The 21,122-nt window shown below is 44.1% G+C and overlaps 1 protein-coding gene across 1 annotated transcript in view; it reads right to left on the bottom strand.

The window, feature by feature from the left end:
• The window catches only part of MYRIP (myosin VIIA and Rab interacting protein), a 161,611-nt gene that overhangs the window by 93,891 nt on the left and 46,598 nt on the right, over window positions 1–21,122 (bottom strand). Inside the window, exon 3 of the mRNA XM_081106553.1 lies at window positions 5,030–5,251. Coding sequence (XP_080962679.1) covers window positions 5,030–5,251 — 222 coding nt within the window. The remainder of the gene's footprint in view (window positions 1–5,029; window positions 5,252–21,122) is intronic.

The following is a 21,122-nucleotide window of genomic DNA, read 5'->3' as shown; positions in this document are numbered from 1 at the left end:
CTCCCGAGGGGTCCCAGACTGCGAGAGGGCACAGGCCGGGCTGAGGGGCCCGCCCCACCTCCGAGTGCACAAATTTTTGTGCACTGGGCCTCTAGTCCTTTATAATAAAAGGGTAATATGCAAATCGACCAAATGGTGCAATGACTATGATGCACACTGACCACCAGGGGGCAGACTTTCAACACAGGAGCTGTCCCCTGGTAGTCAGTGCTCTCCCACAGGGGAAGCGCTGCTCAGCCACAAGCTGGGCTGACGGCTGGCGAGCACAGCCATGGTGGCGGGAGCCTCTCCCACCCCTGCAGCAGTGCTAAGGATGTCTGACTGTGGCTTAGGCCTGTCCCCTTGGGAAGCAGACCTAAGCCATCAGTCAGAAACCCCCTCAGGGCTCCTGGGCTGCTAAAGGGTGCAGGCCAGGCTGAGGGGAACCTCTGCCCACCCACCAGTGCACGAATGTCGTGTACCAGGCCTCTAGTATGCATATAAGTTCTTTGGTTAATCTCTCTTCCCACCCCCACCCCTGCTTTCACTCTGAGATTCATCAGTCTTTTTTATATTACAAATAATTCACCCATTTTTGTACAGCATTTAAAAAAATAATGTTTCCTATTTAGGTATAGGTTTTCAAAAATGAAATTATAGAGTAAAAGGGTTTGGACATGCTACAGGCTCTTGATACATGTTGGTTAAAAGGTTATGCCCACTTAGACTTCACCAGTAATGAGAAGGCCTTTTTCAATCTGTATGATGAGTAAAGAAAAAAAATTACTAATGAGGAAAATCTACTACGTGAAGCACAAACTCAATTCCCTTGCTTTTTAGTGAGGTTCAATATTTCCCTATATATTTGTTAACCTGTAAATATCCTTATCCAATAGTGATCATTTTAAAATGTTATATCTTTTTAGAGATATTGCACACCCTTTAGGTATCTCTAAAACATACTGTGGAGTTTATACCAAAAGGGCAATATGCAAATTTATGAATCACATGGGCTGTGTGAATACCAAGAGATAAGTGATCAGATACCCAAGATTACAACTCCAAGAGGAAAGAAATGAAGCCTTAAGTTTTCTTGGAAAAACCAAAGCAAATGACACAGGCATAATGAGGAGATGTGTTTTGATTTCAGTTCCAAGAATATTTTTTTTCCTCTCATTCCCTGAAAACAATCTCCGAAATTGGTCTGTGTTAAAGGTACTAGCACAAAATGATAAAAATCAGAGAGAACCATTTTTATAATAAAGCAAAAAACTAGAAAGACAGTTTGTTCCCAAGGAAAGTAGAGACATTGTTCTTGAATAAATTTGACCCGAAATAATAATGGTTGAGATGTATGGGCTGGACTCACTCTGAAAGTTTTATTTCCTGCAGAAGACCTCAAAATGCAACTGCCATCTGTCCTTATATATAATGTTTGAATGAATATGTGTAATAAGTGGTCAAGAACATAAATTTATGTATAACAAAAAAAATGACAAAGAGAATGATTCAGTAATATTCCATTGATTCTATAACTTCCAACATAAGTCATCCAGCCCTAGATGGTTTGGCTCAGTGGATAGAGTGTTGGCCTGCAGACTGAAGGGTCCTGGGGTCGATTCCAGTCAAGGGCACATGCTCAGGTTGGGGGCTTGATCCCCAGTAAGGGGCATGCAGGAGGAAGCCGATCAATGATTCTCTCTCATCTTTGATGTTTCTATCTCTCTCTTCCTCTCTGAAATCAATAAAAATATACTAAACACACACACACACACACACACACACACGGCCTTGCTGGTGTGGCTTGGCAATTGAGCATCAACCCAGGAACCAAGAGGTCGCCGGTTCGATTCCCAGTCAAGGCACATACCCGCGTTGTGGGCTCAATCCCTGGTGACGGCTGTGCAGGAGGCAGCCAATTGATGACTTCCTCTCTCATTGATGTTTCTCTCTACCCCTCTCCTTTCCTCTCTAGAAATCAATAAAAAAATATTTTTAAAAAATAAGTAATCCATCATTTATTCCATAATAAATTCGTCTGTTTGTTAATCCCCCAAAGTTAAAAATTGTAAACTGACACTAACAAAAGAAACACATTTTAATGCAAAACATATAGAGCAAAAGAACTGATCAGCAACGACGGTGAAAAGGGAATTTCCATTTAAAAGAAAAATGCTTTCCTCTAATAAATAACCACCTAGAACACTAAGACATACAAGCTCTTTTCCATGGAGATGCAAAGGAAGAAAGCTGCAGGTAGAGACACCACCATTTTTCCAGTGAGTAGGCCCAGGGTCTTCCCTGATGAACCCTGCATTTCTAATGCAAGTCTCTCATTTAGAGCTACCCCAGAGGCAGGCCCAAGCGCCTCACACAGTTATTTACCTCTGATGCAACTTGTTAATATTTTCCCAGGAACATCTACCCTCAACTCCTAGCTCCTTAATCATCTGTGGACAAACATTTTTATAATTATTCATGGCTCCACAGTATCTCAAAAACCATGCATATGGTAGCCAGGGGATAAACCGCTAGGAATGAAACCAATGCAGCGAATGTAGGACTGATTTTCATGGGAAAGGAGAAGTACATCGCGTGCTGTGGGGAGTGAAACATGGTCCTGAAAGTGACCTCACAAAAGTGGTCATCTCTGCACCTTCTCAGAGCCGCTCTCCACGGTTTCACGGAGATTGCACACACACACGCACGCACGCACGCACGCACGCACACATTGAGTTCTTCGTGGAATCTGACTTAATACAACATTTTAAATCCAATTGCTTGAATATGAATATGCTGAGAGAATGTCCTGAGGACTAAAACCTGAAGTAAATCACTTCTAAACCAAGAGGCGAGTTTCAGGTTGCACGAGGGGCAGAGAAGCTGACGGACACAGTGGACGGGGTACAGAGTGCCCCATAGCACTATCCCCCAGCATGACACCGGCTTTTACTACGTAAGATCAGTATTTAAAGTCTAAACAATCTGTTGTAAACTGTGTTGTTGTTGTTTTTTTCCCGTTTCAAAAAACTGTGCAAGTTTTTAGAGTTATTTATTTGAAAATTTCCATACTTGATTCAAGTCAAAATATGCCTTAAATGCTTGTGTAATGCTGGGGGTTGGACAGCTTGTTACTACACATATGAAACAGACTTCTCTGAGACATCCTGCAAAATGCAAAGACTGTCAGACTGACCTGGACATTCTTCTCTATCAGTTTCAAGAGAAATGTCAAGAAGCAAACATCTGCCACATGTATCCTAGGGATTTCTTTCCTGGACAGGTTCTGATGATGAACTTGAATAACATAGAAAAACCGGAAACGAGCCCAACTTTTCCGTCCCCCTTGGATTTCAGACAATAATAATCCCAAGACTTCTGAGATGCCCCCACAAGACAGCATTCAGGATTAAAACAGCAAAATTCCCAACTTCTCCTCAGAAACTTCTCTCTGCCAATTCTGATGAAGCCACTCTCGGTGTGTTCTAACTAGGCCAGACGCGCCGAATGTGGAAAACTCCTCAATGACCCTCCCTTTTCTTAGAATAACTGGAACAAATGAACATTTATTTGGATGTCTTTCCAGGTATGCTCCGACGTGTGGTCCATTATTTCCCAATGTCCTACCTCTGAGACTTGGGGACTGCCATGGAATGTTGGCGCTGAAACAATACAGGACTATTACATAGGATTACCTAAGCCTCCTGCCTCCTCATTAAGTGGTGGAAATGTGAAATGGACATTTAAAATGTAGCCTGAAGAGCCATGTGCTGCCCTTTCACAACGTATTCTTCAATATTCGGCTCCTCCTTGAGACGGCCTTGTAGAAATAAAGTAGCGCAGGCTTGGCATCAGAGGGCTGGCTTCTGGGGCACTGTTCTCCCATTTGTAAGTGATGTGCCCCTGAGGCCGTGCACTCGTCACTGAGCAGTTCTGCTGTTTCATGACAGCAATGTGTCATTTAATTGTAACTGATAGTAAACGCATGCAGCTCAGGGTAGATGTGGGGTGGAGAGGATGTGACTGTATTGCTCCACGGCTACTGACTGCTTAGTAAATATGGAGATTTTTCTGAACCACAGAGAAGAGGAACAGAGAAAAACCAAAAGAAACAAAATTATGTAGGTACTAATATGTCCTTGTGTGTGTGGGGGGGAGGGGAGATATATTGAAGGACAGTAAAGAACAGCGTATTTTAAAAACTGCTATTCCAATGATTTTCAACTGCTATTTTCAATGATTTTATAACCCCTTGAGGAACAAACCCAAATTCCTCACAACTCTACATGCCTCTGCAAGAGTCTGTTCCGGGCCTGCCACACGGCTCGGGGAGCTGTCCTCTGTGCGCATGTCACCCCTTGTCCAACAATGCCCTGTGATTCCTCCTATCGAGTTCCACCCAGGGTCCCCTCCTCTTCCATGAAACCTCTTTAGGACACTCCAACACTCTCTAGATCCCTTTCCCTTTAAAATTCCTGAAACCCCCTTCATACTATGTATTTTTCTACTATTGAACACGGCCCTGGTCTATTATTCAGCCCCTAAGATGTGTGTGCCTTTTACATGCCAGGCGATGTATGGTGCTACACATGGAGTTGAATAAGACAGGGACAGTTTCTGTCCTGGAGGCAGGCATCCACCATGGGTTGGGCAGCACAGTGGTGCCATGACAGACCTTTGAGCCAAGTGCCGTGTACAATGAATGTACCCAACCAGCTGGGTGCAGTACTGTAACATTCTGGCATTTCATCCATCCACCCTCCCCTCCCCCCGCCCAAAAGCCATCTGCCTCATTCACCATCATGGTTCCTGCGTCCAGCATCATTCCTAAGACTCCCACACGTACTTGTGGAATGAATGAATGAATGAATGAATGAATGTTGAGAAATGTGGTCCCCTCTGTGATGCTCACGCAGTATCCTTAACGGCCCCTCACCTGGATAATCTACTGCACTCAGTACTGTGTGCTGATCCATCGCTGCTCATCCTACCTGGTTGAAGGAAGGTGGGTGGTGCCAGATGAGGCTCGGGGGTCCACTGGGCCACTCACCTGGCTTGTTGGCAGACGCAGCAGATCCAGACCTTCTCGTGCTTCTGGTAGGAGCAGCAGCTCTTGCAGACGTTGAACGCGCAGTCCCCACAGCGGCGCTTGGTGTTGACGAGGAAGGTGAAGGGCGAGCAGCAGCGCATGCAGCAGTGCTCCACGAACTTCTGGTGCTTGGAGAGGATGCTGCACTTGCTGCCCTCCTCGTCCAGCTTCTGCTTCATCTCGCTGGGATGGGCAGACAAGGAAGGAGAGGACCAGGTCAGGGGGCTCTCTCCCCAGAGCATCCTTACCCTGGCCCGTCCCATCCACAGACCGAGCCACCTGGAGGCCCTTCCCTCCCCACAATAAAACTCACACTTGCTTCCCATGATAGCCAGAGGGGAACCCCAATGATGGATTAGCGCCGGGTGCTTCTGTACGTCACATTTTCTGTGAGAAAGCACGAACGCCCTGCTGCTTGCCTTTCAGACACTAGACTGAGATACGTATTATCACTATAAAACTAAGTACAACCTCAAAAAAGAAAACCTTGAACTTAATTAACACCTTTTTAAAGGAGGAGATGGTGTTGTTATGTTACTGTATTAAAACATTAATCCTCCCGACAGCCCTGCTGGGAATATGATCGATGCGGTGCTGGCCCTATTTAGCAACCCTGGAAACGGAAGCACCCAGGGATCTTAAAAGCTTTCAAATCAACGTGAGTGAATAAATCCTAAGCAGTGGTGATTCAGAGTTGCCTAAAAGACAACCCTCTTCTTCAGGGCCTCTGACCAAAAGAAAACTCACGAAATCCATGACCTAAATGGTAAACAGAGGCTGTGTACGTAGGAGTAACCTTTGCCTGACATATTAGGCATGGGGCAGGTAAGCAAAAGGGGAAATGTTAGAATTCCCTGTATTCTACTACTCTGAACTATTTATGTATCTCCTCTCTCTCTCCCCCCCTTCACCCCCCCCCCCCGCTTTTTCCTCTGCCCTCATAGGAGATGATATTATACATACTGTTTTAATTTTGAAGCCTAGAAAATTGTCTTTTTTTGTTTAGATTTTCAAGTGTGTTGGCATAAAGTGGTTCATATGTTTCTTTTGACTTTAAGACCTCGGCTATATTAGTAATTATTTGTATTTCTGTCCCCCTTTTCTTTCTAAATGTTGCTTATTTGAGCTTACGTGTTTTATTCCAAACTTTATGCAGTATCTCACTTTCAGCTGCTTCCCCCCCGAAGGCTACAGGCCACCTCTCTTGCCCCATGCCGAAATGAATGCTGCAGCCGCTAGCCCGCAGAGCCCGCGGCCCTGGCGTTCCCCGTCTGACCAGACTGATCCCCCTGGTTTTAAATTCATGCCCAGCTGGCGTGGCTCAGAGGTTGAGCATCAATCTATGAACCAGGAGGTCATGGTTCGATTCCCGTTCAGGGCACATGCCCAGGTTGTGGGCTACCGATCAATGATTCTCATCACTGATGTTTCTATCTCTCCCTCTCTCTTTCTCTCTGAAATCAATAAAAATATATTTTTTAAAAGTTCCCTCTTCACTTCTACCCTTGGGGAATTTCCCTTTCTTACCTTTCCTGCCAACTTTTAAAAAATTTAGATATAATCCACATACCATAAAATTTACCCTTTCAATTGTACAGTTCAGTGGGTTTTAGTATATTCACAAAGTTGTGCTAGGCACCACCCCTGCCTGATTCCAGAACATTTTCATCAACCCCAGAAGAAAGCCCACATTATGCAGTCACTCCCCATCGCCCGCCCCCTCAGTCCCTGCCAACCACCAACTCCTTTCTGGTCCTATGACTTTGCTTATTCCGGACATGTACTGCATAAATGGAACCACACCACATGTGGCCTGTTGTGTCTGGCTTCTTTCTTTGCATGTGTTCAAAGCTCATCCATGCAGTAGCATGTATCAGCACTTCATTCCTTTTTCCTGCCAAATAATATTCCGCTAACATACCCTATGTCATTTGTCCATTCATCAGCTGATGGACATCTGGGCGGTTCCTTTTCTTTGGCTATTACTAATAATGCTGCTATGAACACTCATATATAAGTTTTTGTGTGGATATAGCTTTTAAATTCCAGGGGTAAAGTCACTGGGTCATGTGGTAATGCTATGTTTAAATTTTTAAAAATCTGCCAGACTGTTTTCCAAATGGCTGTACCATTTTTACATCCCCATCAGCGATATCTGAGGGTTCCAATTTCTTCACCTCCTCACCAATACTTGCTATTGTCTGCCTTTTCTACGACAGCCACCCCAGGGAGGATGAGGTGTTCTCTCATTGTGGGACTGATCTGCATTTCCCTAATGATGAATAATGAGCATCTTTTCGTATCCTTATTGGCCATTTGTACATCTTCTCTGAAGAAAAATCTATTCCCATCTTTTACCCATTTTAAAAGTAGCTTATTCATCTTTTTATTGTTGTGTTGGAGGAGTTCTTTAAATGTCTTCTGGACACAAATCCCTTATCAGTTTTATGACTTGCAAATATTTTCTCTTTCTTATATTAAACCTTATATTTTGTTAGTATTTTTATGTGCTTCTAGTACAAAGAAGGGTCACATTAGTTCATCCCACCCTCCTATTAGAACTGGAAATCTACATATGGTTTTATAACCTCATTTTTCACTTATCAACAACATATCATAAACATCTTTCCACGACAATTCAGGGAGCGTTTGCAGCTTTAGCCTCTGGTGCTTGGGCTGGCTTACACATCTGCCAGTACGTGAGCGGGGCTGACTGCCCTGCACAGCAGTCTCCAGTACAGATCTGTGGCTTGATGGGTAGTAGAGAAAGGCGAATCAGTATTAAAAGGGGAGACTACATCAGGCCAACTAATAATTCTATGAGGTAAACTATTATATGCATACACTTTGAACAAATGAACAAAACATTTACAGGGAAATAGGACAGGGTTTTTGTCCTAAGGCATGAAGATGTCGATATCCGGTCCCTCGGATTGAGAACTGAAGAGCTAAGTCATCAGCGGTTCTGACATCTGTAAACAATACAAGGACAGTGTCGGCCACGGACCAGCTTCTATTGATATTTCACAGACACTAAATTAGATGGGATAAAACATCTAGGAAGGAAAGTCTTTGGGGATCAAAAAAGCTCTATGAACGCAATCTACAGAATCCCTCGAGCTTTATGAGTTCTGTTTCCTGATACACAGGACTGCATACACCGTATTTGATCAGTCTCTGCAAAACTGCTCCTCCCTAAGCTTCTGGGCTCAGTGAATGGACCCTCCATCCACCCCCTGCTAAAGCCAGATCCAGGACATTTTCTTGGTCTTGTCTCTCCTTGCACATCATGGTCAATCCATGTTCTATACGTTATATCGTCCAAATACAAAGTACCTGGCATTCATTCACTTGTCTCCATCTTTGCTCTGCCCTCACCCACCCCCAGTCCAATCTGGCCTCATCTCTCCTGAGACCAGGAAACAGCCTCTTTCTAAACTTCTTCCTCTTCCCCAATCTCTTCTTCCAACTACAGCAGGAAAGTCCTTTCGAGTATGAAAATCTGATTGGATCACCCACCTGCTTAACATGCTTTACAGATTCCAGTTTTCCCCATAAGATATAACAGGAGCCCCATAGCCCGTGTGCCTCCAAACGCACCCCCTCCTCGTATGATGCGTCAACCACACAGCCTGTCCCATTTCTTATTGATCTTTGAAAATGCCATGTCTTTTTTTCTTTGAGGTTTTCCTACATGTTCTCTCTTCTTGAAAGCTCAGCCTAAGTCCATTCACCCTCCTCTGTTTATCCACAAAAGGCCTTCCCATGTGGCCGGTCATCCGCACAGACAATCCTGGGCAGCCCACCACTGTGATGACTGGTCTCCTGAGAGGTTTCACAGGTGGAAATCATACACCCTTGTTCATTTTTCCTGACGATGCTTTTAGGTTAGAAACATGGCAGCTTACCTTCTCCTTCCTCCTACCCTGGATCTGAGTACTTGGAACACATGGGAAGCGTCTGCATTTCTGTTTTAATTTTCATAAATTCCTCTGGTGGTGTTTCCCAGGGTGTGGCACGTGGGCCACTGCTGATGGACCAGACGAACGTGGGTGGTGCAGGACTAAGCATTTTTTATATTAAGTTACGTTTTGGTTTTAATACGTATTAGGAAAAAAGTTTAACAAACATAGTGAGCCTGATATTTCATAGATGTAAATGCTTCGAGTTAGTCGAAGTGCTATTTAATATTTTTAAGTGAGATGTTTAAGAGGAAAATATTAAGTAAATAGCAACAAAGTTGATATATGCGTTTGGCAAAATTTTTGAAAGTGGTTGCCTATAAACTCACAATGGGAGAGGGATGTGCTCAATGGACAGACCCATCAGACAGTTTCTTAAATGGCCAAGGATGTAGAAACTTCTGGAGACAGTTCCATGAAACAAGAGACAGCTCGGCATAATCCCATACGGAGAGATTTCCTTCTCGGGCACTAAGGTCACCCCCACTGGAAAGTACAGCTGCCAGTGATACTGGAGGCTGCCAGGAGCTTGCTGAGACTGGAGCTTGGACAGACTAATCTTCATACAGTTCACTAGCTACAGGAGTTTTATTCCATAGCCTACTATCCTCAATTAACATTCATTCAGATTCCACTAGGGGGCAGCCCTGCACATAGAAATGGGGGGAAAGGATGACCACTTAGCAATAGACTGTGTCATCTATTGGGTTATGATGACTAGAACCATCAGAATGAATAACAAGACACTGAAATCTTTCAGTAAGGTTTCAGTTTCTAAGCATTTCTTTAGTCGTGGGATGTGGATTTAGCTCATAACAACAGTTAATACTTGTTTTTAAGTCTTTTTTTTTCACTTTACAGGTAAGAAAGCCTGTTGTGCTGGAGAACCAGTTAGTGGACAGGTAACTGGGAAACAGTGAGCAAGGGCGAGAGAGCAGAGCCCAGAGAACAGGGAATCTCGTGTATATGACTTATTGCAGGCGTGCTCTTGAACAAAGGGAAGGAAGAGAAACAGAATAGAAAAGAAAAAGGAGGCGAGCAGAGCTGTGGTCTGGTCCCTAGGGGAGCTCTGGAGCATGGGTTGTCCTGCAGAGCAGGTCCCACTCTGAAGAGAGAAGATGGCCTTTGTACCCTATTATTAGTTGGTCCTGTAGTGGGAAGCCACTCCACCCCGACCCAAAGAGGGTGTAATCTCTCAGGAGAAAAATTGTTCTGAACTGGGAGCAGCTGGGAGCCATCAGCAGCCCAGACTCGGACACCCTGGACTATGGGTGTCCTGGACAAGTAAAGGTGACCTGGGCAGGACCCTGCAGCACCCACTACTAAGCATCTTGCCCATGGGTGTTGCTGGTAGGTACCAGAGCAAAGGTTTTCATTTGAAATATGTTTTTATGATTGCCTTAGGTTTGTTTGTAGTTATCACCAATGTTCTTATTTATAAAATATATAAACACAATAAAATCAACAAACTAGGAAAAGAAAAGAGATTTGAAAAAAGGTCAGGAACCAAACATAACCAGAAGGAGGCATCTGCTCTAACTCTACAGCCAGTTCCAGGCCAGCCTCAACACGTGGATGCATCTCCAAACCACAAATCCAATTCCTAGCAAACCCCAGAGAGGAATGTCGATTTTATTGAGAGCTTTGTGCGGAAGCGGAGGTGTGAGGGATGTGGCACATCACGCTGAAAAACTTCCTTTTATACACTCCCCTTCAAACATCTCTGCTCTGGCCTGTGTCCCCAGTCTGTCTAGGCTGGCCCCGGACTGCCCCAGAACCACCTACTATTTTACAAGCACATCCTTGGGATGGGGGTACAGGAGCCAGGGGGTGTTTCAGCTCATCTGCTGCACAAATATACTGACCAGAAGAGATACTTCATTTTTTTTATTTTAAAAGATTTTCAAGTCAATCTTTAGAGGGAAAGAGAGAAAAACATTGATGTGAGAGAAAATGTTGACCGGTTGCCTCCTGCACACCCACTACTGGGGACCAAGCCCACAACCCGAGCACGTGTCCTGACTCGAACTAGCAGCTCCTCAGTGCACCGACAATGCCCCACCAACTGAGCCACCCCAGCCAGGGCCAGAAAAGACACTTTAATGCTTTCACTGGGCATCAAAGTTCTCTCCAAGCTTCCTAAAAACCACAGCAAAAGAGGAAAAAGGGTATGTTATGGAATTTTCAGTTTCACAAAGAAGGCAGTTCACCATTTTCTCACAACAGGTAACACTTCCCAGAACCCAATTCTACATTAAATTTCTCATGTGGAGCTTATATTGGGTAATCAAGGGACATAGAGGCTCATGTTTTCAAATGCTCTGTAGAGAACGCATCCCTATACATAACGTCTCTCTTGGAGCTCTAGTTCTTTCTGTCCCTGCCCTTATCACAACATGTAATTAATGACGTTACATATCTATTCATTTGTTTACGTGTGCATTGTCTCCATCAGAGCTCCAGGAGGGCAGGGGCTGGTGTGGGTGACTCACCACTGCGTGCCCAGCCCTCCGGCAGGGCCCAGTCGCAGGCTGTCGGCTAGTTTTGAATACATAAGTAGAATAGGTCAAGCATTAGGTGATGCAGCAGGGGAGTTTTAGGAACTATAATCAGCAGGGCCAAACAGTCTAGCATAACAATCGAAACAGAATAATTTGTGATGGAGAACATTTATAATCAGTAACCCTCATTACTCAAAATTTAGGGTTAAAAATTACGTTATACGGCAATGAGGTATAAACAGGCACACATATGCCTGATATCCCAAGGAGATAGTTTTGACCCAGGAAACTACTGCTACCCTTCGTTTTGTTTTAGATTTTCTTTCTTCTACTGCAGCGCTATTTCACCTTTTCCTGAAGCCGTCTAATGCAGGGGTTAAAAGCAAATGGATCACAGATAGGCTGAAAGAGAGCCAGGCCCACCTTTTCAAATATCAGAAACCTGTATTTCAGGTTTATATTCAGCAATGGTATTTGGTTATGGATTAAGCCTGGTCAAAAGGAAAATTTCAAAAAGATTTCTGAAGAAATAAGTTTCTATGATTGCCTTAGGTTTTAAATATTTCTAAAATTTGTTGAAACACTTAATACCCATTTATCCCCCAAATAAAATTAAAAAGCCTCAGATGGCACCTAGAAAAAAAAACATTCATCATCTTAATAGATGCTTTTCTATATTATTCTAGACAATCCCAGCTTATGGAAAATGAAGTTGACATATCTTCTTATCTATGAGCTTGACATTATTGGGGAAATAATGTTGAGGAGTTTTTGCCGACTCTAATATATTTTCGTCTCAGAAACCAGATTCTATTTTAAGGAGAAACAAAGCCTAGTAATTAGGATCATGATTCAGGCAACAAGAAGAAAAAAATTGAATGCTAAAAAGACACCCATCCTTTAAAATATGTTTGAGTAATAATATTTACTGGTTAGTTTTTCCTAGTAGATACTTTATAATGCTAAAATAGCTAAAGTTGTTACCAAAATATTTTGTAGCAGCCCCAAGAGACTTGGCAGGCTTCTGGAACACAATGCTTAGCAATTATTGTTGTTTTGCACAATCAAGACCATTGAGTATTTGTAAGTAATGTTTAACCGAAGTTGTAAGTGGTTCCTTAGGTAATTTCCTTTGTCAATGAAACTGGCAATTCCATTAACAAAAAGTGTAGGGGCTCAAATCTGTCTACAGGAGCCCAATTTCTTATCCCACATGACATATATGGTGCCACCAACAGACACGGGTGTTGCTGCCAACACAGATCATGAGTGGATGGTAGGCCCACGAGCTCTTGTTCAACTCTCAGGCACCGAGTCTATTGGGTTTTCTTGGATAAGCTTACCCACCCCCTACTCTCCACAGAATCCATTACTTCCTCCCTGATCTGTATATATCTCTACTAAACCGTGCTCTAACATTACGTCTGTCATTATTTATTTATTTATTAAATATACGTTTATTGATTTCAGAGAGGAAGGGAGAGGGGAAGTGAGATAGAAACATCAATGAGAGAGAACCATTGATAAGCTTCCTCCTGCACGTCCCCAGCTGGGGATCGAGCCTGCAACAGGGGCATGTGCCCCCTGCAACCCGGGCATGTGCCCTTGACCGCAATCGAACCCAGACCCTTCAGTCTGATACTCTATCCACTGAGTCAAATCAGCTAGGGCACATCTGTCATTCAGTTGAGCACTTTACATGCACCATTTAACGCTCTTGGAAGCAGATCTTGACCCTGATTTAAGATGAGGAAATTAAGGCATACTACACCATATCTTAACCATGTGTTTGCAGGCCCACTTCTCCTTCTAGTACTTTGAGTTTTTTGAAACCATGTTTTGTTGATCTTTGCATTCTCCAGCCCAACTGGTTCCGTTTTATTCAACCTCCACTGATTGCCTGAGCTCCTCCTGTGTGTCAGAAGTCCCCCACCCTGGCCCATGGCTACCACACCACGGGCCCTCCATGTACTAGTACATGTGCTGTTGTGTTCCAACCTCCAATGTGAAATTAGTCCTTAGATGTATGTCTTTAAGTAACATATGTCCCGAAATGAGAAGACATTTGTCAGATAAAACTGTCACTTCGGGAACTTGGCCGTGTTTCCGATCTAGCAGCCAGGCTGATGATGCAAATGTCTCAAAACATCTCAAAGAAGGACCACAGTGTCACCCCCAGAGGGCCTCTCTGCACCAAGACCCCAACCATGTGGACAGTAAGGCCGGAGGCAGCGCATCCTTTGGACAAAGAACCAGATTTCAATAACCTCCCTCGTTTTGCTATGTAACGGAACCGAGTGCTAGACTAGAACTCGGAAAGGTGAAGAGTGCCAGGAGGAAAAAAGCAACAGGTACCAACAATAAAGAGAAGGATTAAGATGGAGAACAGTCGTGAAAAGAGCCCAGCCAGCAGAGATCTAAGAGACAAACCTGCACGGGGCAGGAAGGCCAGCTGGGACAGGTAAGGAGGCAGCCCAGATAAGGAAGTCTACCGTATCTAGCAGCCCTTTGGGGTGAAATTAAAAAAAAAAAAAAAAAAGATTTTGATCTCAAAGACTCTTTTTTCTATCTTCAACCCTGAGCCAATTTCAAACGGAGACAGTAATTCTGATCATGTTTGGTGAAGGAAGAAAGATTTCTTCAGAGCCCAGAAAAGCCATACCATATGTCAAGTGTTCATGTAAAGCCAAATTCTAGAGCGCTTATAGATCTTTGGAATAAACACACAAGGCAACAGAACTGGGTGGCTCAACACATGCGGATGAAATGTGAAATAATGTCCCAAATAGACAGTGCTGTGGAAACAGAAAAGCTAACGGAAAGTCCAGCCAAGACAAGGGGAACTAGAATAATAAGGGCCACATGAGCCACTGAGCATCGCCCCACAGACATCCATGAGAGAAGGTCAGAGTGCACCCCAGGTCCCACAGGCCTTGGCAGTCCTTTTCAGAGACCCGGCTCTTCTTCTGAGTCACATGGGAGGCCGGAGGGTTGGAACAAAGAACACTGTAGTATACACTCTGTAGTGGATGCGAATGGTGCTGCACCCAGGGCCCCTCCCAGCTCCATGCACTCCTTCTCTCAATTGTTGCCCTCCTTCCCTGGGAAATTGGCCTTACAAAAGCCCCCCCTACCCATGGCCATGCACACCCTCACCCCCAGGTCAGACTCAGGTCAGTGTGTGTCTTGCACAGGGTTGGGGAGACTACAGAAGGCCAGCCCCTCGCCTTAAGTGGGACAACTCTGGTGCAACTCATGATCCAGAGCTCCCGATGGGATCAGACTGAAATTTGGTCCAGCGGAGACCTCACCCTTCCCTGCCTCTGCCTCACTTGGACACATCACTTCTCCCAAGAGCACTCCCCCACCAAGCCATCGGCATCTGAATCCCTGCCTCACGCTCTGTTGCTAGAAAACTCATCCTAGCCTGTCCAGCGTGGCTCAGTGGTTGAGCATCGACCTGTGAACCAGGAGGTCACCGTTCGATTCCTGGTCAGGGCACAGGCCCAGGTTGTGAGCTCAGTCCTCAGTGAAGGGTGAGCAGGAGGCAGCTGATCCATGATTCTCTCTCATCATTGATGTTTCTCCCCCTCTCCCTTCCTCTCTTTAAAAAAAAAATGTATATATATATATAGTTGTTGTTAAAGAAAACTCATCCTAAGCAGCATTAGGAACCCTCTCCTTCATTACCTGGGCCACAATTGTAATTGCACACTTCCTTCTGTGAGTCTCTAATTTCTGCCTCCCCACTGGAGCGTGAACTCTCTGGGCTCACCTTTGCTTCCCCAGCACCAACCACAGCAACCCGCTTCCCCTGAATACTCGAAACAGATCTTGTAAAAATCTTTTCACCACTGATGTTACTTTTCATGACCAAAGTGTCATGTGGACACTCATTACAGGCGGCAAGGCGTTTCTGGGGGGCCGTGTTCATCTGAAAATCTAACCAATTGCCAATATATTTGCCACTGAAAAGTCACCTATTAAACACCGTGAAATCCTCCACGGGCAGAATGTGTGACAAAAGGTTGTCCACCTGAGCGTATTGGGCAAGCGAGCTGCTTAGTTTTAATAACACTGCAAATCCCAAGAGGGACGAACGCATTAAAAATCTGGGTTGCGTGCTCCATAAAACTCTAGTGCATGAAAAACTTTAGGCCTTGAGCATTCCGTAGTTATGAGTTTGTTTTCAGTCAGCAGTCAACACGCATGTACGATGAAGCCGCGGGCCGTCTCTACAGCGGCCTCCTCCTCTCCCGGTGTAATTTCTCGGTGATCTCTGAGAAGTCCTGCTCCCAGTCAGCATGTGGCCAGGCTTAGGCCCAATTTCTGGGAAGACTGTTTATGTCAACACAAACATACGGCCTTGAGAATCGTCATCCCGGGTGGGGCACAGTGTCCACAGGTATTTTTACAACGTAAGCGAGACAAGATGCATTTAATCAGGGAGAGGCTGCAACTCACTTTGCACAGCCCCAAGGCCACCCAATGACAGGCAGATAAAACAGACTTCTGCGGAAGACACCAGCCAAATGCCACAGTGCCGACGCCCCAATATTTACAGTGCTTACCACTCACTTTTTAAAAAATGTTTTTTATTGATTTTTAGAGAGGGAGGAAGGGAGAGGGAGAGATAGAAACATCGATGTGAGAGGAAAAGGGATTTGGTACTTTTAAGAGTATATTTATTACCTTATTTTTTTCCTGCATGATGAGGAAGTCCCAAACGCCAACATTTATGACTTTTTTCTTTCTTTTTTTAAATAACATTTATGACTTTTGAAAGCAACTCCGAATCCTATCAGTTAAAGTCTAACTCCATGTGAAAGTCATTTTGTGTCAGTAATACTTCAAAAGCACATCCCTCTGCTGGTGTGGTGCTATTTTCACCCAATAAAAAAGAAGATAATATGGGAATCGTTCATTACATGCTGGGAAAGAGAGCAGTACCAAAAATAATCACATCCCCAGTACATTCTGAATAAGAACTAAACTGCCAAAAATTACCACCTCAGTGAAGAAACCGGTGTTGTTCATAATTATTGCCATCAAAAGAGAAAATTCCAGGGTGAATATCCCTATTTATTCCAAATTGTCTTTGTGAGTCACCAAGTCTTGCTTGTATGAATATAAGATATTATAAGAACTAATTGACGTTTAGCATGTTGCCAACAATTTGTTGCTAACAGTCCTAGAAAGGAAGATACTTGATCCTGTGCTTTTAGGTGATTAGTGCTTAGAAATAGCAGTTGACCTATGGCTGTCAGTTACATTTTTCCTGGCACTTGATTGCTCAGGAGGGTTGTAAATGCCAGTGCTGCTCCACCCTACGCTGTGGAAATCATGCATTTGTTAAAATTTCTTAATTGGCTTTATGTTCAAAGATGGCTCATGAGTTTTTCATAGGTGTAATATGATAAACTGTAGCAAAACCTTTGACCCTGTTTTATTCCCAACCAGGAGCCCCATCCATGCAGACAGCACGGGGTGCTTGTCATAAGGAGTAAGAACGTCTTTCAAAATCAGCATGCTTTTTGGCCCATGTCCCTGAAGGTGCAGCTTTCTTTCTTGCAAAGACAACAGATTCCATGTGAACCTTCTCCGAGATGAATTTTAGAGATGTTTCCATTGGTTTTCTATTTGACTTAGAATCTGAATCATACTTATAAATAAAGTGTAACAATCAATACTATCTTCATACACTATTATCTATAGACTATATAATCTGTAAATCCTCCTTGGTAATCCTAAATATTATAGAGAAATTACAGATGTGGGCACATTTATTATATCGCAATGCTATTACCTGCCTAATATTCACAGTTGTTACAAAATCGTATCAAATTATAGTAAAAGTGAAGTCAGGCAATGCGCATTAGTCTCAATTTCTCGCCTCTGATCCTAAAGCCATTTTCTCTGCTCCTTACATTTACTATCATAACGTAAGTAAGAGGAATATGGCATTCAAATTGGGGTAGTTTACTAGTTTTCTTATTTCTCTCTGGCAAGTAGGTAGGAAAATGTGAAAATATAGGTACATGCCCTGGACTGGGAATCGAACCCTCAACCCTTCAGTGTGCGGGCTGACACTCTAACCACTGATCCACACTGGCCAGGACATGCCTTTCAGTCTTTTTAATCCCACCTGCCACAGTCTTTTGCAGCAAGGGTTCAGGATCTGGAGAAGGGGCTGCGACATAAACGGATACATTAGACAAGAAATATAAATTTGGAAGGCATGGGGGAACCAGGCAGATCACTTCCCTCTAGTGGAGAAGCTCTCTGAATCTCCCAACCCACGGCTTTTTATTTACTACAATACACATTTGCCCTTTAGCAAAGCAAACAGACCTCAATGGTAAGGTTTGGTAAACAATAAAGGATTATCAGGTTAGGGGAATTGCCTTCAGCTGTTCAACCAGCAGCAGGTAATAATATGCAGATTTTTAGCCCTGCTGAATATCAAAGTCCATCAGGCTTCTGAGGGACTTCTTGCATAATTATGACCTGCTGGTCTTAGCCTCTAGCACCAACTAAGGGTGACCCACAGCTATGATGAGAAGTACCTATCTCACAGCAGAATAGGGAAAAGGTGCCTTGCTGAAGGAGCTAGTTACAAACCTAGACATAATGCAATTGAACTAAAAGATGCTGTGTGGTGGCCCTCTGACATTAGGCACCTCAACTAGCAATGGAAGGGTGACTTCAAACTCCCAATCTGGAAACATCCAGAGGGTCAGGCCAGGAATGAGAGTGTGGTGGCTGATCTTGTTCTGCAAAGCCCGTGCCTCAACCATCCAGATCAAGTATCCAGATTCAACACTTTTCCTTCTTGCTTGAATTCCCAGAACACGGGAGGAAAATGGGCTTTGAACGATGGGAATCTCCAATGATGCACTCCAGAGTGATTAATACCAGTTGATCTTGTTTCTCCACTATTACCCTTTGCCTAGCTCAGTGATGGTGAACCTATGACACACGTGTCAGAGGTGACACGTGAACTCATTTTTTTGGTTGATTTCTCTTTGTTAAATGGCATTTAAATATATAAATAAATATCAAAAATATAAGTCTTTGTTTTACTATGGTTGCAAATGTCAAAAAATTTCTATATGTGACACGGCACCAGAGTTAAGTTAGGGTTTTTCAAAATGCTGACACGCCGAGCTCAAAAGGTTCGCCATCACTGGCCTAGCTCTTCTAGTTGAATTGCAGTGACATCATTAAGCCACTTCAAATCCTTTCTGAAGTAAGATTGAGATAAAATGCATAAAGTAAATATTATCAGGGAAATGGGAAGGGGGGAGCTGGGATCCCTAAGTCTCCTGCTACCATTCCTTTCCACGAACATGCACCAGTCTAACCTCTTCCACACAAAAAATTCAAGAAAAACTGCCTGGAAAACAAAATGTGTGGGGAAACATGAGAATTGATTTCCTTGACTGCAAGCCTGGACACAATGTTCTAAGGTGTTTTTTAGAAGCTAGATTTCCTTCCAGAATTCAGCATGCACAGGTCTGCCAGATAAACATTCTGGATTCAAAGGGTCGTTAGGGAAACGTTTGTATGCTTAGATTTGAATGAGAAGAGGAAACTGCTGTGGTTGAGAGATTGCAAAGTGCTGTTCCATTTAGCATGACATTAAAAGCACAGCAACAATCAAAGGGACACTCTCCTCTCCATGCGGTTCCTGCCTGTACAGCATGCCCCTCCTGAGGGGGACAGCATTGCTTTTCAGAAGGAAAACCCAGTGTACAACTTGCTTCCTAAGAAATGCAATTGTGTAGAGCCAGCACTGACTAAGGGGGCTTATGTAAGCTCCTATTTAAGGCAGCGTCTGCCTGTGTCTTGATTCCCTCATTAGCAACCTGTTATGGCTAACCCACCACACGGTGCCTTGGAATACTCAATTTCCGTAAGTTGTAACTTTGCCAAAAGAAACACACAACCCATGTACAGGGTGGGCAGAAGTAGGCTTATAGTTGTATGTGGAACACAGAGTTTACTCTTTTGAGTTAATAAAGTTACTATAATAATCATTACCTGTATGTCTTTTTCCATATAAATAATTATAAAACTACTTTTGCCCACACCTATATGTGGTGCCAATTGCATTAAATGGATATATGAGCTAGTCACGCTAGTTGAACTGCAGGTGCACTGCTGTCTATATATATATATATATATATATATATATATATATATATATATATACACACACACACACACACACACACACATACACATATATACATACTAGAGGCCCTGTGCACAAAATTCATGCGGGGGGGGGGGTCCCCTCAGCCCAGCCTGCACCCTCTCCAATCCAGGACCCCTCCGGGGATGTCCGACTGCCGGTTTAAGCCCAATCCCTGGGACATCCCTCTCACAATCTGGGACTGCTGGCTCCTAACTGCTCACCTGCCTGTCTGCCTGATCACCCCTAACTGCGCCCCCCCCCCCGCCCGCCGCCGTCAGCCTGATCACCCCTAACTGCCTCTGCCTGCCAGCCTGATTGCCCCTAACTGTCCCCTCAGCTGACCTGGTCGCCCCTAACTGCCCCCCCACCCGCCGGCCTGGTCACCCCTCACTGCCCCCCTGCCAGCCTGGTTGCCCCCAACTGCCTCTCCCCCGCCAGCCTGGTCACCCCACGCAGCCTGCTGTTCAGTCATTTAGTCGTCCCTCACTAACCCCCCCTGCCGGCCTTGTCGCCCCAGGCAGCCTGCTGGTCATTACTGTTACTGTGACAGCGTCCCAGACAATTTACATATTCCTCCATTATTAGTATAGATTGTTCCTCTGCAAAGCTGTATGAATTTCTAAAAGTTCTGTTTGGTGGATGAGGAAAGGCGAGCAAGTCAACCTATTAATGAACTACAAATGCTCTAATTAGGAAAATAAAGGGGAAAAAAACAATCATATTGTTGTAAGCAAAAAACAGTTTACTGCATGCTATTGCTAAACTTAGCCTCCTCAATTAAAATTAAATACTTGCTTTATTAACCAGGCTCCTGCTTTTTACAAGAGGGTCTCAGGAATGAATGCTCAATGAGAACTGACCCCACTTTTGATGTGATGGCTGACTGGGAGGAAGATAGGGGAGTTGCAGGAAAGAATGGGGGGCAGGAGAGACTGAACTGTGATCATGATGTGGGATTAGTGGGTTTCACTTTTCACTTACTTCTAAGACCCAAACCCACTGACTCTCAGATGTCCCCTGGGCCAGTGCTGGGGACTGGAACGGGAAGTCACTGTCACATCTATTGCTGGTCCCATTTTTGCCATAAATAATGCCAAGACCAAAAGAACAGCCTGCCTGGGAATGGGAGGTATGTGGAGGCACAGGAAACTGACGCCTGTTCCTGCTTGGTCCCCTGGACGCAATAGTCTTTTTTTCCTATCTTTTTTATACCTGGTATCAGGAGTGCTCAGGTCAGCCTGCTCACATTGGTAGACCAAGGAGGACAAAGACAAAACTCAAAAAAAAAATTGTCAAAAACAGTTGTTTTTGGACTCTGGAAATGGAGCAAAGGCATATAGCAAATTGGAAGCATTTATTCAAATAAAACTATTGAAGCCCAGGCAAGAACA

Source organism: Myotis nattereri (assembly GCF_964212035.1).
Source record: "Myotis nattereri genome assembly, chromosome: 14".
Taxonomy (NCBI): domain Eukaryota; kingdom Metazoa; phylum Chordata; class Mammalia; order Chiroptera; family Vespertilionidae; genus Myotis; species Myotis nattereri.
This window is presented reverse-complemented; position numbering and strand designations above follow the sequence as displayed.